We start from the raw sequence: 19,121 nt of genomic DNA, 5'->3' as shown, positions 1-19,121 counted from the left end.
ACAGCGCCAGAGACCCTGGTTCCATCCTGACTACGGGTGCTGTCTATGTGGAGTTTGCACGTTCTCTCTGTAATCGCGTGAGTTTTCTCCGGGTGCTCCAGTTTCCTCCCACATTCCAAAAGCATGCGAGTTTGTCGGTCAATTGGCTTCTGTAAATGGCCCCCCAGTGTAGAGGATGTGAAAGTGTGGGATAACATAGAATTAGTGAGTGGGGTGATCGATGGCCAGTATGGACTCGATGGGCCGAAGTGCCTTGCTCCCATTCTGCATCTCTAAACCACAGTGTCACGCTCAGCTCTTAAAGCAGCTTTTTTACTGAAAATGCACTATATCTTGGGAGGTTAAAGGATTTGAGTGAAGAGTTGATTCACTATTTCTACTGGAACCAGCAACAAGGGAATGTGGTTCAGAGGTTTAAGAAAGAACGGAGGAGGTGAGGTGAGCCTTTTTAGCAGGAGAGCTTAAAGAAGAATTAAAACATTTACGTCTATCTTTACATAGAAACATAGAAAATAGGTGCAGGAGGAGGCCATTCGGCCCTTCGAGCCAGCACCGCCATTCATTGTGATCATGGCTGATCGTCCCCCTATCAATAACCCGTGCCTGCCTTCTCCCCATATCCCTTGACTCCACTAGCCCCTAGAGCTCTATCTAACTCTCTCTTAAATCCATCCAGTGACTTGGCCTCCACTGCCCTCTGTGGCAGGGAATTCCACAGACTTTGATCGGACTTCACGGGCTGTACCTTGCAGTAAATGTTATTCTCTGATCATGTATCTGTACAATGTAAATGGCTCAAATCGTCTTTCTACTGACTGGTTAGCACACAACAAATGCTTTTCATCGGTAGACAAAAATGCTGGAGAAACTCAGCGGGTGAGGCAGCATCTATGGACCGAAGGAAATAGGCAACATTTCGGGCCGAAACCCTTGCGGGTTTCGACCCGAAATGTTACCTATTTCCTTCAGGGTCTCAACCCGAAACGTTTCGGGCCGAAACCCTTCTTCAGACTTCATCAGAGTTTTGGCCCGAAAAACGTTGCCTATTTCCTTCGCTCCATAGATGCTGCCTCACCTGCTGAGTTTCTCCAGTATTTTTGTCTACCTTCGATTTTCCAGCATCTGCAGTTCCTTCTTAAACAAATGCTTTTCATCGTACCTTGCTGCATGTGGCAATAAACTAAACTGAACTGAGTTATCTGTTTAAGAAGGAATTGCAGATGCTGGAGAAAATCGAAGGTAGACAAAAATGCTGGAGGAACTCAGCGGGTGCAGCAGCATCTATGGAGCGAAGAGATAGGTGACGTTTCGGGTCGGGTCTGAAGAAGGGTTTCGACCTGTTTGACTCCTTGCTCCGTTCTATCTTACCAAAGATCGTTGTTGATCTGAAGTAGGGTTTCGACCCAAAACGTCACCCTTTCCTTCTATTCAGAGATGCTGCCTGTCCCGCTGAGTGACTCCAGCTTTTTGCCTCTATCATTGTTGATCTTCCCACCCTAAAAACATATCCCTGAATTCACCATGTTCCAAAATCGATCGGGGTAAATTTTGAAAATACTTCCCTGAAGGATGTTCGTTGGCTTCTGTGGTAGAGAACTCCACATCATTCCTTGCAAGCCCATTGAGTGAGTAAAGGGCCTGTCCCACTTACGTGATTTTTTGCGCGACTCTTTGGGCGACTACTCGCGACCATACAGGCTTCACCCCGTGACATGTCGCCTGTACGGTCGTGAGTTGTCTCCCCAGTCGCCCAAAGAGTCGTAGCGTCTTTCTGGTTGCCGCTGGATTTTCAACATGTTGAAAATTTTCGGCGACCTGCATCGACCTATGACGGGTGCCAGCAATCGCCGAAAAAGTCGCGTAAGTGGGACATGCCCATTTGGGATCTGTAAGCTGATAGATACTAATCTTCTGCACGCAGCCAGGTATATATAAGCACGAGTGGTTTGCAGCCTTTTGTGCTGAAGACTTCACTGGGAATAGCTCAATAAAAAGAGAGCTTCACAAAGCAAACCTTCACACAGGCTTTTGAAGTACCGTCAGATGAAGTAGGCCCGGGAATTCTCACTCCATCGCGAGTCAGGACTACAATGCCGTACAACATTAGTGCAATGAAGATGATACAATGTTTGTTTAAGGTTCTGCATTCCCCATTGATGAGACCTTAGCTTCTTTGGGGAATAATGTCAACTTGGCTAAGTTTTTACATTTCAGTTTTTACAGTTTTTACAAAGCTGGAGGCGACACCCTCACCGACAGCACAAGTTCAAGGCAGGTGGATCAGAGCAAAAATTGACATATGGACTACTACAGCATTGGAACAGGCCATTCGGCCTACAATGTCCGTGCCGGACAAGGTGGCAAGTTAAAGTAATCCCCTCTGCCTGCACGCGATCCATATCCCTCCATGTCGAATGAATGAATACGTTTATTGGCAAAGTATTCACATACAAGGAATTTGCCTTGATGCTCTGCCCGCAAGTGACAACATGACATACAGTGACAGTTAGGAATGACACATAAAACATTAAATATTAATAATAAAACATTATCGATTAATTATGTGAATTAAATAAAATACCAGAGCAAAAGGAGGCTACAGATTTTTAGTTGTTGAGTAGAGCTACTACTCGTGGGGAAAAAAAACTGTTTTTATGTCTGTGGCTGTGGCAGCTTTGACAGTCCGGAGTCGCCTTCCAGAGGGAAGTGATTCAAAGAGTTTGTGGCCAGGGTGAGAGGGGTCAGGGATGATCTTGCCCGCTCACTTCCTGGCCCTTGTAGTGTACATGTGTTTATCCAAATGCCTCTTAAATGCCACTATCGTGTCTGCCTTACCCCCCACCTCTGGCAGTGCATTCCAGGCAGCTGCCACTCTCTGCACACCCATGCCCTGCACAACTCCATTCAACCTTGTTCAAGAAGGAACTGCAGATGCTGGAAAATCGAAGGTACACAAAATGCTGGAGAAACTCAGCTCCGACCTCATCTACTGCATCCGCTGCTCTAGATGTCAGCTGATTTACATCGGGGAGACTAAGCGGAGGTTGGGCGATCGTTTCGCTGAACGCCTCCGCTCGGTCCGCAAGAACCAACCTGACCTCCCGGTGGCTCAGCACTTCAACTCCCCCTCCCATTCCCAATCCGACCTCTCTGTCCTGGGTCTCCTCCATGGCCAGAGTGAGCAACACCGGAAATTGGAGGAACAGCACCTCATATTCCGCCTGGGGAGTCTGCATCCTGCGGGCATGAACATTGAATTCTCCCAATTTTGTTAGCCCTTGCTGTCTCCTCCCCTTCCTCAGCCCTCGGGCTCCTCCTCCTCCTCCTTTTTCCTTCCTTCTCCCCTCCCACCCCCTATCAGTCTGAAGAAGGGTTTCGGCCTGAAACGTCGGCTATTTCCTTCACTCCACAGATGCTGCTGCACCCGCTGAGTTTCTCCAGCGTTTTTGTGTACCTCCTATCAACCTTGCCCCTCTCACCTTAAAGTTTTCCCCGGGTGCTCCAGTTTCCTCTCACACTCCAAAGACGTACAGGTTTTTTAGGGCTTAATGGCTTCAGTAAAAATTGGAAATTGTCCCCAGTGTGTGTAGGATAGTGCTAATGGATGGGGTGATTGCTGGTCAGAGTGGACTCGGTGGGCCGAAGGGCCTGTTTCCGCGCTGAATCTCTAAACTAAACAAAAATAAACTCATCCAAAATCCGAGCAGAAGAGTTTGCAACAGTTTAATTTTCACTCGTCAAAGAATTGCCGCTCTTACTGAACTGAGCACCGACAAGTTCACTGCAGCCCTCGTCTCCACCAGAGACTTGCAGTGACGGGACTTGGCAAGTGGCAGGGGTCGACAACTAGGCTGTCTAATCAACTGTTAATGACTGCAGTTCTTGTCAGCACGAAAGAAGATTCGCCTTCCTCCTCAAACCATTGCTGTAAGAAGCACTGGTGGACAGCTGCAGTTACATTGCATTAATTGCTGTGTAAGAAGGAACTGCAGATGCTGGTTTAAACCAAAGATGGACACAAAATGCTGACGTAACTCAGCGGGACAGGCCTGAAGAAGGGTCTCGACCTGAAACGTCACCCCTTCCTTCTCTCCAGAGATGCTACCTGTCCCGCTGAGTTACTCCAGCTTTTTGTGTCTATCTTTTGCATTAGTTGCTGTTCTATACATTGTAGGTAAAGAAAACTATAGATAGAGTCATAGAGTCTCACAGGCCCTTCAGCCCAACTTGCCCCATCTACACTAGTTCCACCTGCCTGCGTTTGGCCCATCTTCCCTTCCCCCACCCCCCCTACTCCCCTTTCACCTAAACCGTATGACCTCTGGTTCTTGATCTCTAGGTAGCATCTCTGGTGAAGGTAGACAAAAATGCTGGAGAAACTCAGCGGGTGCAGCAGCATCTATGGAGCGTAGGAAATAGGCAACGTTTCGGGCCGAAACCCGTAAGGAAATAGGCAACGTTTCGGGCCGAAACCCGTAAGGAAATAGGCAACGTTTCGGGCCGAAACCCTGAAGGAAACGCAACGTTGCGGGCGCCCGTTTCGCCTCAAAGCCGCCTTTTAAAAACAGCCGCACAACTGAGTCCTGAACGGCTTGAGTTGGACGACCACGTCTCCCTGGGGGCTCCAGGGTAGGGCAGCTGCCTTCTGGAACAGACATCTCTGGTCTGCACATGGATGAGTACTCCCTCTAAATCTGTTACATCAAACATAGAAAAACCCTTTCAGCCGAAGGCCATGTTTCCCTTCGTAGCCTGCACGACCATTCAATATGATGATCATCTAATCAGACTTCTGTACCTGCCTGCTCTAAGTGTCTGATTTTTTAGCCACTTTTGACATCTAACTCCCTCTTAAATATGCCAATTATGTGGCCTAATCACCTTCAATTGCAGAGAATTCCACAGATTCTGTGTAAAAAATGTTTTTCTCATCTCAGTGCTAAAAGATTTCCCCTTTATCCTTAAACTGTGTGACCCCTTGTCCTGGACTTCCCCAACATCGGGAACAATCTTCCTGCATCTAGCCTGTCCAACCCCTTAAGAATTTTGTAAGTTTCTATAAGATCCCCCCTCAACTTCTAAATTCTAGCGAGTACAAGCCGAGTTTATCCAGTCTTTCTTCATATGAAAGTCCTGACATCCCAGGAATCAGTCTGGTGAACCTTCTCTGTACTCCCTCTATGGCAAGAATGTCTTTCCTCAGATTAGGAGACCAAAACTGTACGCAATACTCCAGGTGTGGTCTCACCAAGACCCTGTACAACTGCAGTAGAACCTCCCTGCTCCTATACTCAAATCCTTTTGCTATGTTCTATCCTTGATAGAATCTTAAACATTGCGATAGTCCCTGCCTCAACTACCTCCCCCGGCAGCTCATTCCATACATCCAACGTTTTGTGTAAAAAAGCTACCCTTCAGGTTCCCATTAAATCTTCCCTTCCCCCCCCCCCCCTCCCTACCCCCCCCACTCCCCTTTCACTGCAACCGTATGACCTCTGGTTCTTGATCTCTAGGTAGCCTCTCTGGTGAAGGTCGACAAAAGTGCTGGAGAAACTCAGCGGGTGCAGAAGCATCTATGGAGCGTAGGAAATAGGCAACGTTTCGGGCCGAAACCCTGAAGGAAATAGGCAACGTTTCGGGCCGAAACCCTGAAGGAAATAGGCAACGTTTCGGGTCGAAACCCGTAAGGGTTTCGGCCCAAAACGTTGCCTATTTCCTTCGCTCCACAGATGCTGCTGCACCCGCTGAGTTTCTCCAACACTTTTGTCTACCTTCGATTTTCCAGCATCTGCAGTTCCTTCTTGAACAACATCTCTGGTGAACATGGATGAGACTCGTGTATCTGGACATCATATTCAGCACAAACCATTTCAGCCGAAAGGCCTGTTTCTATGTTGTACTGTTCGAGCTTCTATGTTCTAATACGACTTCTGTAGCTTGCTCTAAGTGTCTATTTTTGTCACTTTTGACATTAAACCTGCTATATAAATGTAAATTATTCTAATCATTGTCAATTGTTGAGTGTGGCACCAACATTAATAATGCTAATTTTGATTCTTGCAGCCTAATCTTTGATAAGTAGCAGCCACAGAATTCTCCATAACTAATTTTCTAAGCAAATATCTGTAGAATCGTACAACTGGAGGCCCTTCGGTCCATCAACTGTGTGCTAGCCCCTAGCGGGGCAATCCCAAGACAGTCTTGCAACTTATTTTATCTCCAAACCCCCTCTCATTGAAGGTTTGAATGAGGGTCCCATCAGATGCTGGAGAATCGAAGGTTATACAGAAAAGCCGGAAAAACTCAGCGGGTGCAGCAGATCGCTATCGGTGCGAAGGAAATAGGTAACTGTTTCGGGCCTACTTTTGTGTCCGCTCGGTGCCCGCAATAACCAAACTGACCTCCCGTTGGCTTAGCACTTCAACTCCCCCTCCCACTCCGAAACCGACGGAAACCTCTGTCCTGGGTCTAAAGTTGAATCCACATCGGCAGCACCGGAAATTGGAGGAACAAAGTCACCAGGTTTTCTAAGTGGGACGGGGGCATTAGACATACAGCATGGAAACAGGCCCTTAGGCCTTGCTGTCCGTCCCGACCTGCCTCAGCCCCACTGCTTCTCCTCCCACACACACACCAGGTCATTTCAATTTAGAGGAACCAATTACTCCTGGATGTTTTTGGAGTCTTGTCCCCACCCACCCCGCCCCCGATCAGTCATGAAGAGGGTTTCGGCCCGAGCCCAACGTTGCCTAGGTCTTCCTTCGCTCCATACCGCTGTGCCACTGTGCCCAACTGAGTTTCTGGGAACCAACTTTTTTGTGTCAACCTTCCTCTCAGCCTTGCTGGAGTAACCCAGCGGGTCAGAAAACGTTCTCCAGCGATGCTGCCCGCCCCGCTGAGACACTCCAGCATTCCGCGCCGATCTTTGGCGTAAACTGGCACTTCCTTCTCGGTCACTCCTCTCAACCCTTTTCTTGCTACAAAAAAAAAAAAAAAAAAGCCCCAACATCTAGCCCCAACTAACCTTCCTTCAGAAGTCCTCAATCCCTGGATCCATTGTGGCAAAGATCAGTGAAATAATCAGGCCCCCAGCACACCATGAAGTGCGAACAATACAGAACACATTGGAACACAAATGAATACAGAGCAGATGAAACAACAGCAACTTGTGTTGTGTTTGGCACAGATAACCCGAAGGCAATTTAAACGAACATAATCTCTGAGTTGAGGACATTCTCACAGCTTCTGACAATAATGGAACCCTTGATTAGATTACAGACTGGTATTCACTCCCAAGTATCTATTGTGCATCAGGGCTTTACACGATATTCAATCCAGAATACGTTTGCAAGTGAAGCTGACAGCATTAGTATCAGGTTTAGGAGAAGAGTCTTGCTATTCAATATTAATACAGTTATGGGGTTCTACACAGCAGAGAAACAGGCCCTTTGGCCCAACTCCTTCATGCCGACCAAGATGTCTATCCAAGCTACACAAAAAAGCTGGAGAAACTCAGCGGGTGCAGCAGCATCTATGGAGCGAAGGAAATAGGCAACGTTTCGGCCCGAAACGTTGCCTATTTCCTTCGCTCCATAGATGCTGCTGCACCCGCTGAGTTTCTCCAGCTTTTTTGTGTAACCTTCGATTCTCCAGCATCTGCAGTTCCCTCTTAAACACTGTCTATCCAAGCTGTTCAGGAAGGAACTGCAGATGCTGGAAAATCGAAGGTACACAAAAATGCTGGAGGAACTCAGCGGGTGCAGCAGCATCTATGGAGCGAAGGAAATAGGTAACGTTTCGAGCCGAAACCCTTCTTCTGTTTAGTTTTGCCTAAGATAGACACAAAGTTCTGGAGTAACTCAGCGGGTCAGGCAGCATCTCTGGAGAAAAAGGGTGGGTGGTGTATCAGGTCAGGACCTTTCATCAGTCTGAAGAAGGGTCCCAACCCGAAACGTCACCCATCCATTTTCTCCAGAGATGCTGCCTGACCCACTGAGTTACTCCAGCACTTTGGTGCATACCAGCATCTGCAGTTCCCTCCTACACATATTTAATTTGCCTGTTTGGCCTGCGCTCATCTAAAATGTTTCTAGCTGTCCAAATGTCCTCTAAACATTGTATTAGTAATAATAACAAGGTTTGCACCACACAGCGCCAGAGACCTGGGTTAAATCCTGATCATTTTTATTAAACCATTAAGATTCTGAAGGGGGCAAAAGATGCAGGCACAATGGCACAGCGGGTAGAACTGCTGTCTCAGAGCCCAGGTTCGATCCTGACCTTGGGTGCTTTCTGTGCGGAGTTTGCATGTTCTTCCTGTGACTACAAGAGTTTCCTCCGGGTGCTCCGGTTTCCTCCCACGTCCCAAAGACGTGTGGGTTGTCTATGTCGATTGGCCCTCTGTAAATTGCCCTTAGTGTGTGAGGATCGGATGAGTTATTGGATTAACATAGAACTAGCGTTAACGGGTGATCAATGGCCAGTGTGGACTCTGGGCCAAAGTGCCTGCTCCCATGCAGTATCTCAAACCTAATCTAAACTAAACTAAACTGAACTGAACTAAACAAACCAGAGGACACATATTGCTGGAGTAAGTCAGATGGGTCAGGCATCTTCACTGGAGAACATGGATAGTAACATTTCGGTTCGAGACCTTCCTTCAGACAGAACCTGAAATTCGAGTTGGGTCCCAACAGGGAGACCTAAGCTAAGCTAAGCTAAGCTAAGCTAAGGTAAGTTAAGGTAAGGTAAGTTAAGCTAAGGTAAGTTAAGGTAAGTTAACATAAACTAAACTAAATTAAACTAGTCTAAATTAAAGAAAATTAGTCTTAAAAGGTGACTTTCATATGAAGAAAGACTGGATAGACTCGGCTTGTACTCGCTAGAATTTAGAAGATTGAGGAGGAATCTTATAGAAACGTACAAAATTCTTAAGGGGTTGGACAGGCTAGATGCAGGAAGATTGTTCCCGATGTTGGGGAAGTCCAGAACAAGGGGTCACACAGTTTAAAGATAAAGGGGGAAATCTTTTAGGACTGAGATGAGAAAAAAATGTTTTACACAGAGAGTAGTGAATCTCTGGAATTCTCTGCCACAGAATGTAGTTGAGGCCACAGTTCATTGGCTATATTTAAGAAGGGGGTTAGATGTGGCTCTTGTGGCTAAAGGGATCAGGGGGTATGGCGAGAAGGCAGGTACAGGATACTGAGTTGGATGATCAACCATGATCATATTGAATGGCGGTGCAGGCTCGAAGGGCCTGTACCTATTTTCTATGTTTCTATGTTTCTATGACCACTGGACTTGGTGTGCAGAAGGACTTGTTTCCATGCTGTATCTCGACACGGAAGGTTCCTACCGGCTATGAACCAATGTTTCGACATGATCTTACCTTCTCCTGATACTGCCTGCGTGAAGAATCCAAGGACTGGATGAGAGCGGTGGCATGGCCGATGAACATGGCGTAGCAGGTAGCTCCGACGATCATACTGAGCATGGTCAACCACACGTCAGACATGCCGACTGGCGCCTGCTGCCCGTAGCCGATGCACAGCATGTGGCTCATGGCTTTGAACAGTGCGTACGAGTATTGCTTCGACCATGAAGCATCCTGTGAAAGACAACAGACCACAGCGTTAACAGTCTTATACAATAGCACAGGTTGGACTTCACGAGCAGTTCAGCAGCACGCTGGTGCAGCTGGTAGAACCTCCGCCTCACAGCGCCAGAGACCCGTGTTTGATCCTGACCTCGAGTACTGTCTGTGTGGAGCTCGCATGTTCTTCCTGTGATCCTGTGATCCTCCGGTTTCCTCCCACATCCCAAAGACCTGTCGGTTTGCAAGTTCATTTGCCCTTCTATAAATAGCCCCCTAGTCTGTAGGGAGTAGATGAGAAAGTGGGATACTAGTATGAATGAGTGATCGATGGTGGGCCGAAGGGCCTGTTTCCATGCTGTACCTCTAAACTAAAGGTTCAACAGTGTTGGTGGGTGTAGAACCACATGCAAGATGGTTAAATAACTGGACTAGTCTCCATTTGCTGAGATCACCAATGAAGTCTGAAGAAGGATCTCGACCCGAAACGTCACCCATTCCATCACCCATATCCAGAGGTGCCGCCTCGACCCGTTGAGTTACTCCAGCATGTTGTGCCTATCCTTGGTGTAAACCAGCATCAGCAGTACAATGAAGAAATCCCAGTTCAAATCCCAGCGCAGCTTCAATAGATTTGGATAGGAAATATTTAAAATGGAATGGAATAAAAAGGAACTGTAGATGCTGGTTTATACCTAAGATACTGGAGTCACTCAGCGGGTCAGGCAGAATCTCTGGAGATATTGGATAGGAGATGTGTAGGGTGGGGACCCTTCTTCAGATTCTCATTGGAGAGGGAAGAACTTCATCAAAGTAGGGATAGCCTGAAGAGACTTCACAGGAGAGCAGTTAAAATGTAAATGAGAGATGCTGCTTTATACCAATGATACTTACAAAGTGCTGGAATAACTCAATGGGTCAAGCAATTTGAGAAAATGGATAGGTGACTTTTCAGCACACTTCGAATAAAGGGGAGGTCATTTAAGACTGAGGTGAGAACAAACTTTTTCACCCAGAGTTGTGAATTTATGGAATTCCCTGCCACAGAGGGCAGTGGAGGCCAAGTCACTGGATGGATTCAAGAGAGAGTTAGATAGAGCTCTAGGGGCTAATGGAGTCAAGGGATATGGGGAGAAGGCAGGCACGGGTTATTGATAGGGGACGATCAGCCATGATCACAATGAATGGCGGTGCTGGCTCGAAGGGCCGAATGGCCTCCTCCTGCACCTATTTTCTATGTTTCTATGTTTCTATGACCCTTCTTCGCCCTGTTTAGAAGGTTAAGAGGAGTATGGGCCAAATATGGGTAATTGGGACTAGCTTAGATGAGGCATGTTGGGCAGCAGGGACGTGCTGGGCTGAAGAGTCTGTACAAATAATTCATGTAACCGATCAAATGAAATTGTCCTTCCGAAGAGTGTTCTCCAGTGATGCTGCCTGAACCGCTGAGTTACTCCAGCACTTTGATTCTTTTGTGTAAACCGGCATCTGCAGTTACCTGCTTCTAGCTTGGATAAGGAACTCTGGAGGAATTCTGGTGGAATGATGCTTGGAATCCTGGAGGTTCTGAGCCGTGTTCTCCAGAGATGCTGCCTGACCCGGTGAGTTACTCCACCACTCTGTCTATCTTGGTGCCCTTATCTTAGTCTATCTCATTTGCCCGCGATTGGCCCATATCCCTCCAAACCTTTCCTACCAATGCATTTGCCCCAGTGTCTTTTAAATGCCGTAGAGGTATTGTCATTGGGAGCTAAGCAAGGGCACTAACCAAATCCGTGACCTTTACCACTGAGAAATGAGGTTCTCTTGAGGGGCGAGAGTTATATATCCACAGTTAATATTCCTCTTATCAATAAAAAAAACATTAGTGTAGAATGAAGGTTGTTGGCACAAAACTAAATCAGCCTCTTTGATGCGAAGTTGCTTCTTGCTCATGTTAACTTGGGCGGCAACAGCGGTAGAGTTGCTGCCTCACAGCGCCAGAGACCCGGGTTTGATCCTGACTACGGGTGCTTGTCTGCATGAAGCTTGTACCTTCTCCCCGTGCTATCTCCGAGATCTGCGGTTTCCTCCCACACTCCAAAGAAGAAAAGGTTTGTAGGTTAATTGGCTTGGCACAAGTGTAAATTGTCCCTGGTACACAAAAATGCTGGAGGAACTCAGCGGGCAGGGGCGGAAAACCCGGGGGGGGACAGAGGGGACACGCCCCCCCCCCCATGTTTTGAGAGGTGGGGGGACATCCCCCCCAAGTTTTTGTAATCCCGATTTTAAAATCTCCGCTTTTAGCGCTGGATTGAGCCTCCGAAGCCTCGCGCGTGTGTGTGAGTGCGCGCGTGCGCGCGTGGCCGTCAAATAAATGTGTCCCCCGTCCCCTCCATGTTTTGATAGCGAGTTCCGCTCTTGTCAGCGGGTGCAGCAGCATCTATGGAGCGAAGGAGATAGGCAACGTTACGGGCCGAAACCCTTCTTCAGACCCTAGTCTGAATTGTCCCTAGTGTGTGTAGGCTGTGTTAATGTGCGGGGATCGCTGGTCGGCGCGGACTCGGTGGGCCGAAGAGCCTGTTTCCGCGCCGTATCTCTAAAACTAAAAACTAAAACTAACTAAATCACAGATTGAAAGAAGGAAATATGCAATTGCCTCAAAGCTGTTTAGTTTCGAAACTTTCCAGCCACAGGTTCAAAGTTCAGAAGGCAATTTTCTAGCCTTTTTCTTAACATAACATTTAAGATAAAGGTCAATATCTGGGAATAATTCCGGGATTAAATGCCAGATTTACATATGATATTCACTCCAGCCATGGGACTGTCAACTCTGGTCATCTTTATTTCCCTCTGTAGATTTTGTTTGGCATGCCTCGGGTCTGGCAAGGGCGCTCTGTTTTATAAGGACAATCTAACGTCTTTATTCATTCGCAGGATTTGGGAATCGATGATGAAGCCAGGAGATGCGTTTATTCCTCATCCCCAATTCCCCGTGAGAGGGTGGTGCCACGGAAGGCTGTGGAGGACAAGTCAATGGAAAATTTTAAGGCAGAGATTGATAGACTCTTGATTAGTACGGGTGTCAGGGGTTACAGGGAGAAGGCAGGAGAATGGGGTTGGGAGGGAGAGATAGATCAGCCATGATTGAATGGCGGAGTAGAAATTACATCATTCTGCTTGTGAACTGTGAACTGATGAACCCAATTTTCAGCCACTGCCCTCCTCTTGTGAAGGGGTTTCATGATGTTAATGGCTAACAAGTTTTACATCAGGGTGGCACAGTGGTGCAGCAGTAGAGATATGCCCCTGTTCCACTTAGGAAACCTGAACGGAAACCTCTGGAGACTTTGCGCCCCACCCAAGGTTTCCCGTGCGGTTCCCGGAGGTTTTTGTCAGTCTCCCTACCTGCTTCCACTGCCTGCAACCTCCGGCAACCACCTGCAACCTGCGGGAACCGCACGGAAACCTTGCAAAGTCTCCAGAGGTTTCCGTTCAGGTTTCCTAAGTGGGACAGGGGCATTACTGTCTCACGGCACCAGGGACCTGGGTTCAACCCTGACCTCTGGTTCTGTTTGTGTGGGATTTCCAAAGGTGGGAAAATTGGATTTGCTTGAAGTTTAAAGCTTGAAGAATTGTAAGGCAAGTCTATTTTTCACAAGACGGAGTTATGCCTGGTACACACTGCCAGGGGTGATGCTTGAAGCAGATCATTAGTGGGATTTAAATGATTTTTGGGTAGGCTTATAGCTATGCAGTGAATGGTGGGATAGGGGTTAAGTTCCGTCATATATGTCTTGGTCTTGGCATCATAATCAGCATAGCCATTATGGGATGAAAGGTCTGTTCTTGTGCTATCTTCTATATATTCTATGTTAGATGGGGCATGTCAGTCGACATAGATCAGTTGGGACACTAATTCTAATACCTGACTCATCCTTGCACATGGCTTGATCGAAACAAGTACAGTATGATTTGACTGGGTGGCATATAAATAATATTTTTAATTGTATCTCTGTACAGTTAATAGTAACAAAACAATAAACGTGGACAGCGTTTAAGGGTCTGTCCCACCTGGGCGTCATTTGCGTGTCAGGCAGATGGCACGTGAAGAGTTTGTACATCCCAAAATCCTGGGGAGCCGCGCGCAACCTCGCGCCACTGCCCACGTCACGCACCATGCGCCATGTCGTGACACATAAATGATGTCACGTAAATTACGTGCAAATGGCGCCCGAGTGGGACAGGCCCTTTGCGTCCCAACGCTATGAGTATTGACTTCTCCAACTTCAAGTAACCCTTAGCTTCCCCCTGCTCTCTATCCCTCCCCCTTCCTAGTTCTCCAACCGGGTTGATGCCTGTATGGTCGTGAGTAGTCGCCCAAAGAGTCGTACTCTTTGGTACTCAAAGGGGAAATCCTTTAAAACCGAGATGAGAAGAACTTTTTTCACACAGAGAGTGGTGAATCTCTGGAACTCTCTGCCACAGAAGGTAGTTGAGGCCACACAGTTCATTGGCTATATTTAAGAGGGAGTTAGATGTGGCCCTTGTGGCTAAGGGGATCAGGGGGTATGGAGAGAAGGCAGGTACGGGATACTGAGTTGGATGATCAGCCATGATCATATTGAATGGCGGTGCAGGCTCGGCCGAATGGCCTACTCCTGCACCTAATTTCTATGTTTCTATGTTTCTATGTACCTTTTTCTGGTCGCCGCTGGATTTTCAACATGTTGAAAACCTTCGGCAACCTGCTGCGACGATGGCGGGTGCCGGCAAATCGCCGATAAAAATCACGTAAGTGGGACAGGCACTTTACAGTTTAGAGGTGAAAAGTCAGAGAATACATACATCATGATGACTTTTGATTAGCGGTAATTAATGACATACCTTAACAAAAAAAACAGCTAACAGCCCTCAAAATAGAATGATTCCCGAGTATTTTGTCTTCAATATTATTGCACTGGGCACGTGTTATAAGCCCGACAGAACTGTAGTGGTTAATGTGAGTAATGGGCATACAAGACATACTCAGGGGCTGGTGTCAATTATATAGCCCCTTAAGCCTGCTCCAACAATCAAACGATTCAAGGCTAACCTCATATTGGCTTCAAATCCATTTTACTGTCAGGCCTTTTGAAGCCGGCATTCGTTTTAAATCTCATAATCGATCACAACACTGAATATGTTCAACGATAGCAACAACAATATCTTGGGTAGATTTCTAACACTCTGGGAAAAAAAATTCTCATATCCCGACTCAAGCAGGAAAGGGTTCAGAGAAGGTTCGCGAGGATGTTGCCAGGACTCCGGGGTCTGAGCTACAGGGAGAGGTTGGAACGTGGGATGTTGGAATGCTGGAATGTCCACGTCTTTGGGATGTGGGAGGTAACTGGGGCTCCCAGAGAAAACACACGCGGTGTGAGTGAGTACGTGCAAACTCCACATAGACAGCACCCGGGGTCTCTGGCGCTGTGAGGCAGCAACTCGACCGCTGCGCCACCGTGCCGCCCAGGTGACACAGTAGCACACCAGTGGCGTTGCTGCCTCACAGCGCCAGAGTCCCGGGTTCGATCCTGACTACGGGTGCTGTCTGTATGGAGTTTGTACATTCTTCCTTTGACCTGAGTGGGTGCTCCTGTTTCTTGTCACAGCCTAAAGACATACTAGTTAATTAGCTTCTGTAAATTGGCCTTGGTGCGTGGGATAGGAACAGGTGATCGTTGGTCAGTGCGGACTCGGTGGGCTGAAGGGCCTGTTTCCACACTATCTCTCTAAACTAAAAATGATCAACATCCGCCCTTGTAGTCTTGCAACTATTCCCAAGTCATTTGGACTCATCTTGTAGAAACAAGGAACTTCAGAAACTGGTTCTAAGGGCCTGTCCCATGGCGATTTTTTCTGCGACTGCCTGGGGTCATATCATTGTCGCCAAAAGATTTTAACAATTCAAAATCCAGCGGTGACAAAAAAAATGTTGCGACACTTGAAGAAACACTGCGCGTTAATATGTCGGCACGCCACATCATGCCGCAAATTGCCAAGTGGGACAGGCCATATTGAATCATATTGTATTATATAGTATTGTATACTATATAACATTACATTATAATACATTATATTGTATCTTATAGAAACGTACAAAATTCTTAAGGGGTTGGACAGGCTAGATGCAGGAAGATTGTTCCCGATGTTGGGGAAGTCCAGAACAAGGGGTCACACACAGTTTAAGGATAAGGGGGGGGAAGTCTTTTAGGACCGAGATGAGAAAAACTTTTTTCACACAATGTGAAAATCTGTGGAATTCTCTGCCACAGAAGGTAGTTGAGGCCACACAGTTCATTGGCTATATTTAAGAGGGAGTTAGATGTGGCCCTTGTGGCTAAAGGGATCAGGGGGTATGGAGAGAAGGCAGGGATGGGATACTGAGTTGGATGATCAGCCATGATCATATCGAATGGTGGTGCAGGCTCGAAGGGCCGAATGGCCTACTCCTGCACCCTGGGACCAAGCAAATTATATTCTACCAAAAAACATAAGAAAATTTAGTTGAGGGTGAATGGAATTTTGTGATAAAGACTCGTGTGTGAATGACACTGATGTAAACTGCTCTAAACCATTCCTATCCAGCTAAAAACAGTCATACCGTGATGAGTCTAGACTGAAATATGGCCAGATGGGGTAAAGACGGCATATCTCCATCCCCTGTTAAAGACCCAAATGTGTTTTTAATGACAATTCAGTAATACCATGGTTACAAATGCTGTCAGTAGATTTATTGAGATTAGTACTAATTTCTATGTTTCTATGTTTCGATATTATATAATATTTATATTGTATAGTATTGTATTATATAACATGACATTATATTATCTATTGGCAGCTGCTTGTACACCCTGTCGTGCTGCTGCAACAAGTAATAATTTCATTGTTCTGTCTCAGGATATATGGCAACAAAACATTCTTGACTCAATTTGCCTTTGGCTTAGTTTTCCTTCAGACTATACCATGTCACCACGGACCACCCACACAGTGATTGCCACATTTGTCTTCTCCCCCGTGCCGTGGTTGAGTGGTGGCAGTGTTTTTTCAGGTGGGCCTGAAGCAACCTTCAACCCACAACACTGACTGCCACAAGTGTTTCAGTGTTTCACCAGTAAAGGGTACAGAGACTTACAATGTTGTTGCCAGGGTGTGAGCTATAGGGAGAGGTTGAGTAGGCTGGGTCTCAACATCTATATTAGTATATTAGCATATACTAATTAGTATTAGAGATTAGTATACAAACTTAAAGCACACGGCATTGGGGGTTCAGTATTGATGTGGATAGAGAACTGGCTGGCAGACAGGAAGCAAAGAGTAGGAGTAAACGGGTCCTTTTCACAATGGCAGGCAGTGACTAGTGGGGTACCGCAAGGCTCAGTGCTGGGACCCCAGCTATTTACGATATATATTACTGATTTGGACGAGGGAATTGAATGCAACATCTCCAAGTTTGCGGATGACACGAAGCTGGGGGGTCAGTGTTAGCTGTGAGGAGGATGCTAGGAGGCTGCAAGGTGACTTGGATAGGCTGGGTGAGTGGGCAAATGCATGGCAGATGCAGTATAATGTGGATAAATGTGAGGTTATTCACTTTGGTGGCAAAAACAGGAAAGTAGATTATTATCTGAATGGTGGCCGATTAGGAAAGGGGGAGCTGCAACGAGACCTGGGTGTCGTGGTACACCAGTCATTAAAAGTAGGCATGCAGGTGCAGCAGGCAGTGAAGAAGGCGAATGGTATGTAAGCATTCATAGCAAAAGGATTTGAGTATAGGAGCAGGGAGGTTCTACTGCAGTTGTACAGGGTCTTGGTGAGACCACACCTGGAGTATTGCGTACAGTTTTGGTCTCCTAATTTGAGGAAAGACATTCTTGCCATAGAGGGAGTACAGAGAAGGTTCACCAGACTGATTCCTGGGATGTCAGGACTTTCATATGCAGAAAGACTGGATAGACTCGGTTTGTACTCGCTAGAATTTAGAAGATTAAGGGGGGATCTTATAGAAACTTACAAAATTCTTAAGGGGTTGGACAGGCTAGATGCAGGAAGATTGTTCCCGATGTTGGGGAAGTCCAGAACAAGGGGTCACACAGTTTAAGGATAAGGGGGAAATCTTTTAGGACCGAGATGAGGAAAACCTTTTTCACACAGAGAGTGGTGAATCTGTGGAATTCTCTGCCACAGAAGGTAGTTGAGGCCACAGTTCTTTGGCTATATTTAAGAGGGAGTTAGATGCGGCCCTTGTGGCTAAAGGGATCAGGGGGTATGGAGAGAAGGCAGGGACGGGATACTGAGTTGGATGATCAGCCATGATCGTATTGAATGGCGGTGCAGGCTCGAAGGGCCGAATGGCCTCTACTCCTGCACCTATTGTCTATGTTTCTATGTTTCTAAGGATATGTGCTTACTGCAGGCCAATGTTAATAGTGAATATGTAAAGAACAACATGGACATGATGGGCTGAAGGGCCCCAAGTTTTTCAGTGTACAACTCTATGCTACGACTCAATGACACTATTTTCTATGTTTCTATGTTTCTACTTTCAGAATAGCTGACCACTTGAAAGGGGGGTGGAGGATTTACTGTTGTTGTCCCAATCACTTTGACAGTTAATCACAGATGGTTTTCACATTATAGACCCATCCAGGGACGGCCTTGTGAAAAAAACAATTTAGCGACAAATATGATGGTCTCTTGAAACGGCTGATGTGAACTGACTGCGCGGAATATCTCAAAACAAACTCGAGAAGTCCTAAGACGATAGTGCAGCAACTCCGCTGAATAGAAACAGCTTCTGTAAGCACTTCAGGTCGAGGCAATTTGAAAATATTATTTTCCACAAAGTGCCTCTCTCACCTCAACTGCCTGAGCCCGGACTCCACATAACAACGACTTCTCTGCTCCAGCTAAAAAATCAATTCCAAACTAGATTGCTTGCATGAAGTATTTAAATGCAGGCTCACACCACTCAGTGTGTTTGTTCCATCTTTAAAGGCTCTTCTCCTTTCGTTGAGTATTTGTCCTTCTGTTGGGTGACTTGCTTAAGAAGGAACTGCAGGTGCGGGAAAAAAATCGAAGGTGGACAAAAATGCTGGAGGAACTCAAAGGAAATAGATGACGTTTCGGGTCGAGACCAGGCAGCATCTATGGAGTGAAGGAATAGGTGACGTTTCGGGTCGAGACCAGGAAGCATCTATGGAGCGAAGGACGTTTCGGGTCAAGACCAGGAAGCATCTATGGAGCGAAGGAATAGGTGACGTTTCGGGTCGAGACCCTTCCGGGTCTCGACCCGAAACGTCACCTATTCCTTCGCTCCATAGATGCAGCCTCACCCGCTGAGTTTCTCCAGCATTTTTGTCTACCCTCCTGTTTGGGTGACATGATGATTTTGTCTCAGACTCCATCATCTCCTCCCCGTCTCCACAACGATGTCGAAGGTAAGCTGGGACTGGAGTCTGAAGAAGGGTCTCAACCCAAATTGTCACCCATTCCTTCTCTCCAGAGA

The 19,121-nt window shown here is 46.8% G+C and overlaps 1 protein-coding gene across 1 annotated transcript in view; it reads right to left on the bottom strand.

Annotated features, from left to right (window-relative positions):
• hcn4 (hyperpolarization activated cyclic nucleotide-gated potassium channel 4) overlaps nt 1-19,121 on the bottom strand; it is a 162,901-nt gene that overhangs the window by 46,886 nt on the left and 96,894 nt on the right. Inside the window, exon 4 of the mRNA XM_055662923.1 lies at nt 9,392-9,610. Within this exon, the coding sequence (XP_055518898.1) occupies nt 9,392-9,610 (219 nt within the window). The remainder of the gene's footprint in view (nt 1-9,391; nt 9,611-19,121) is intronic.

The sequence above is a fragment of the Leucoraja erinacea genome, chromosome 36 (assembly GCF_028641065.1).
Source record: "Leucoraja erinacea ecotype New England chromosome 36, Leri_hhj_1, whole genome shotgun sequence".
Classification (NCBI taxonomy): Eukaryota; Metazoa; Chordata; class Chondrichthyes; order Rajiformes; family Rajidae; genus Leucoraja; species Leucoraja erinaceus.
Note: the sequence above shows the minus strand (reverse complement) of the source record. Positions and strands in the feature narration are given on the sequence as shown.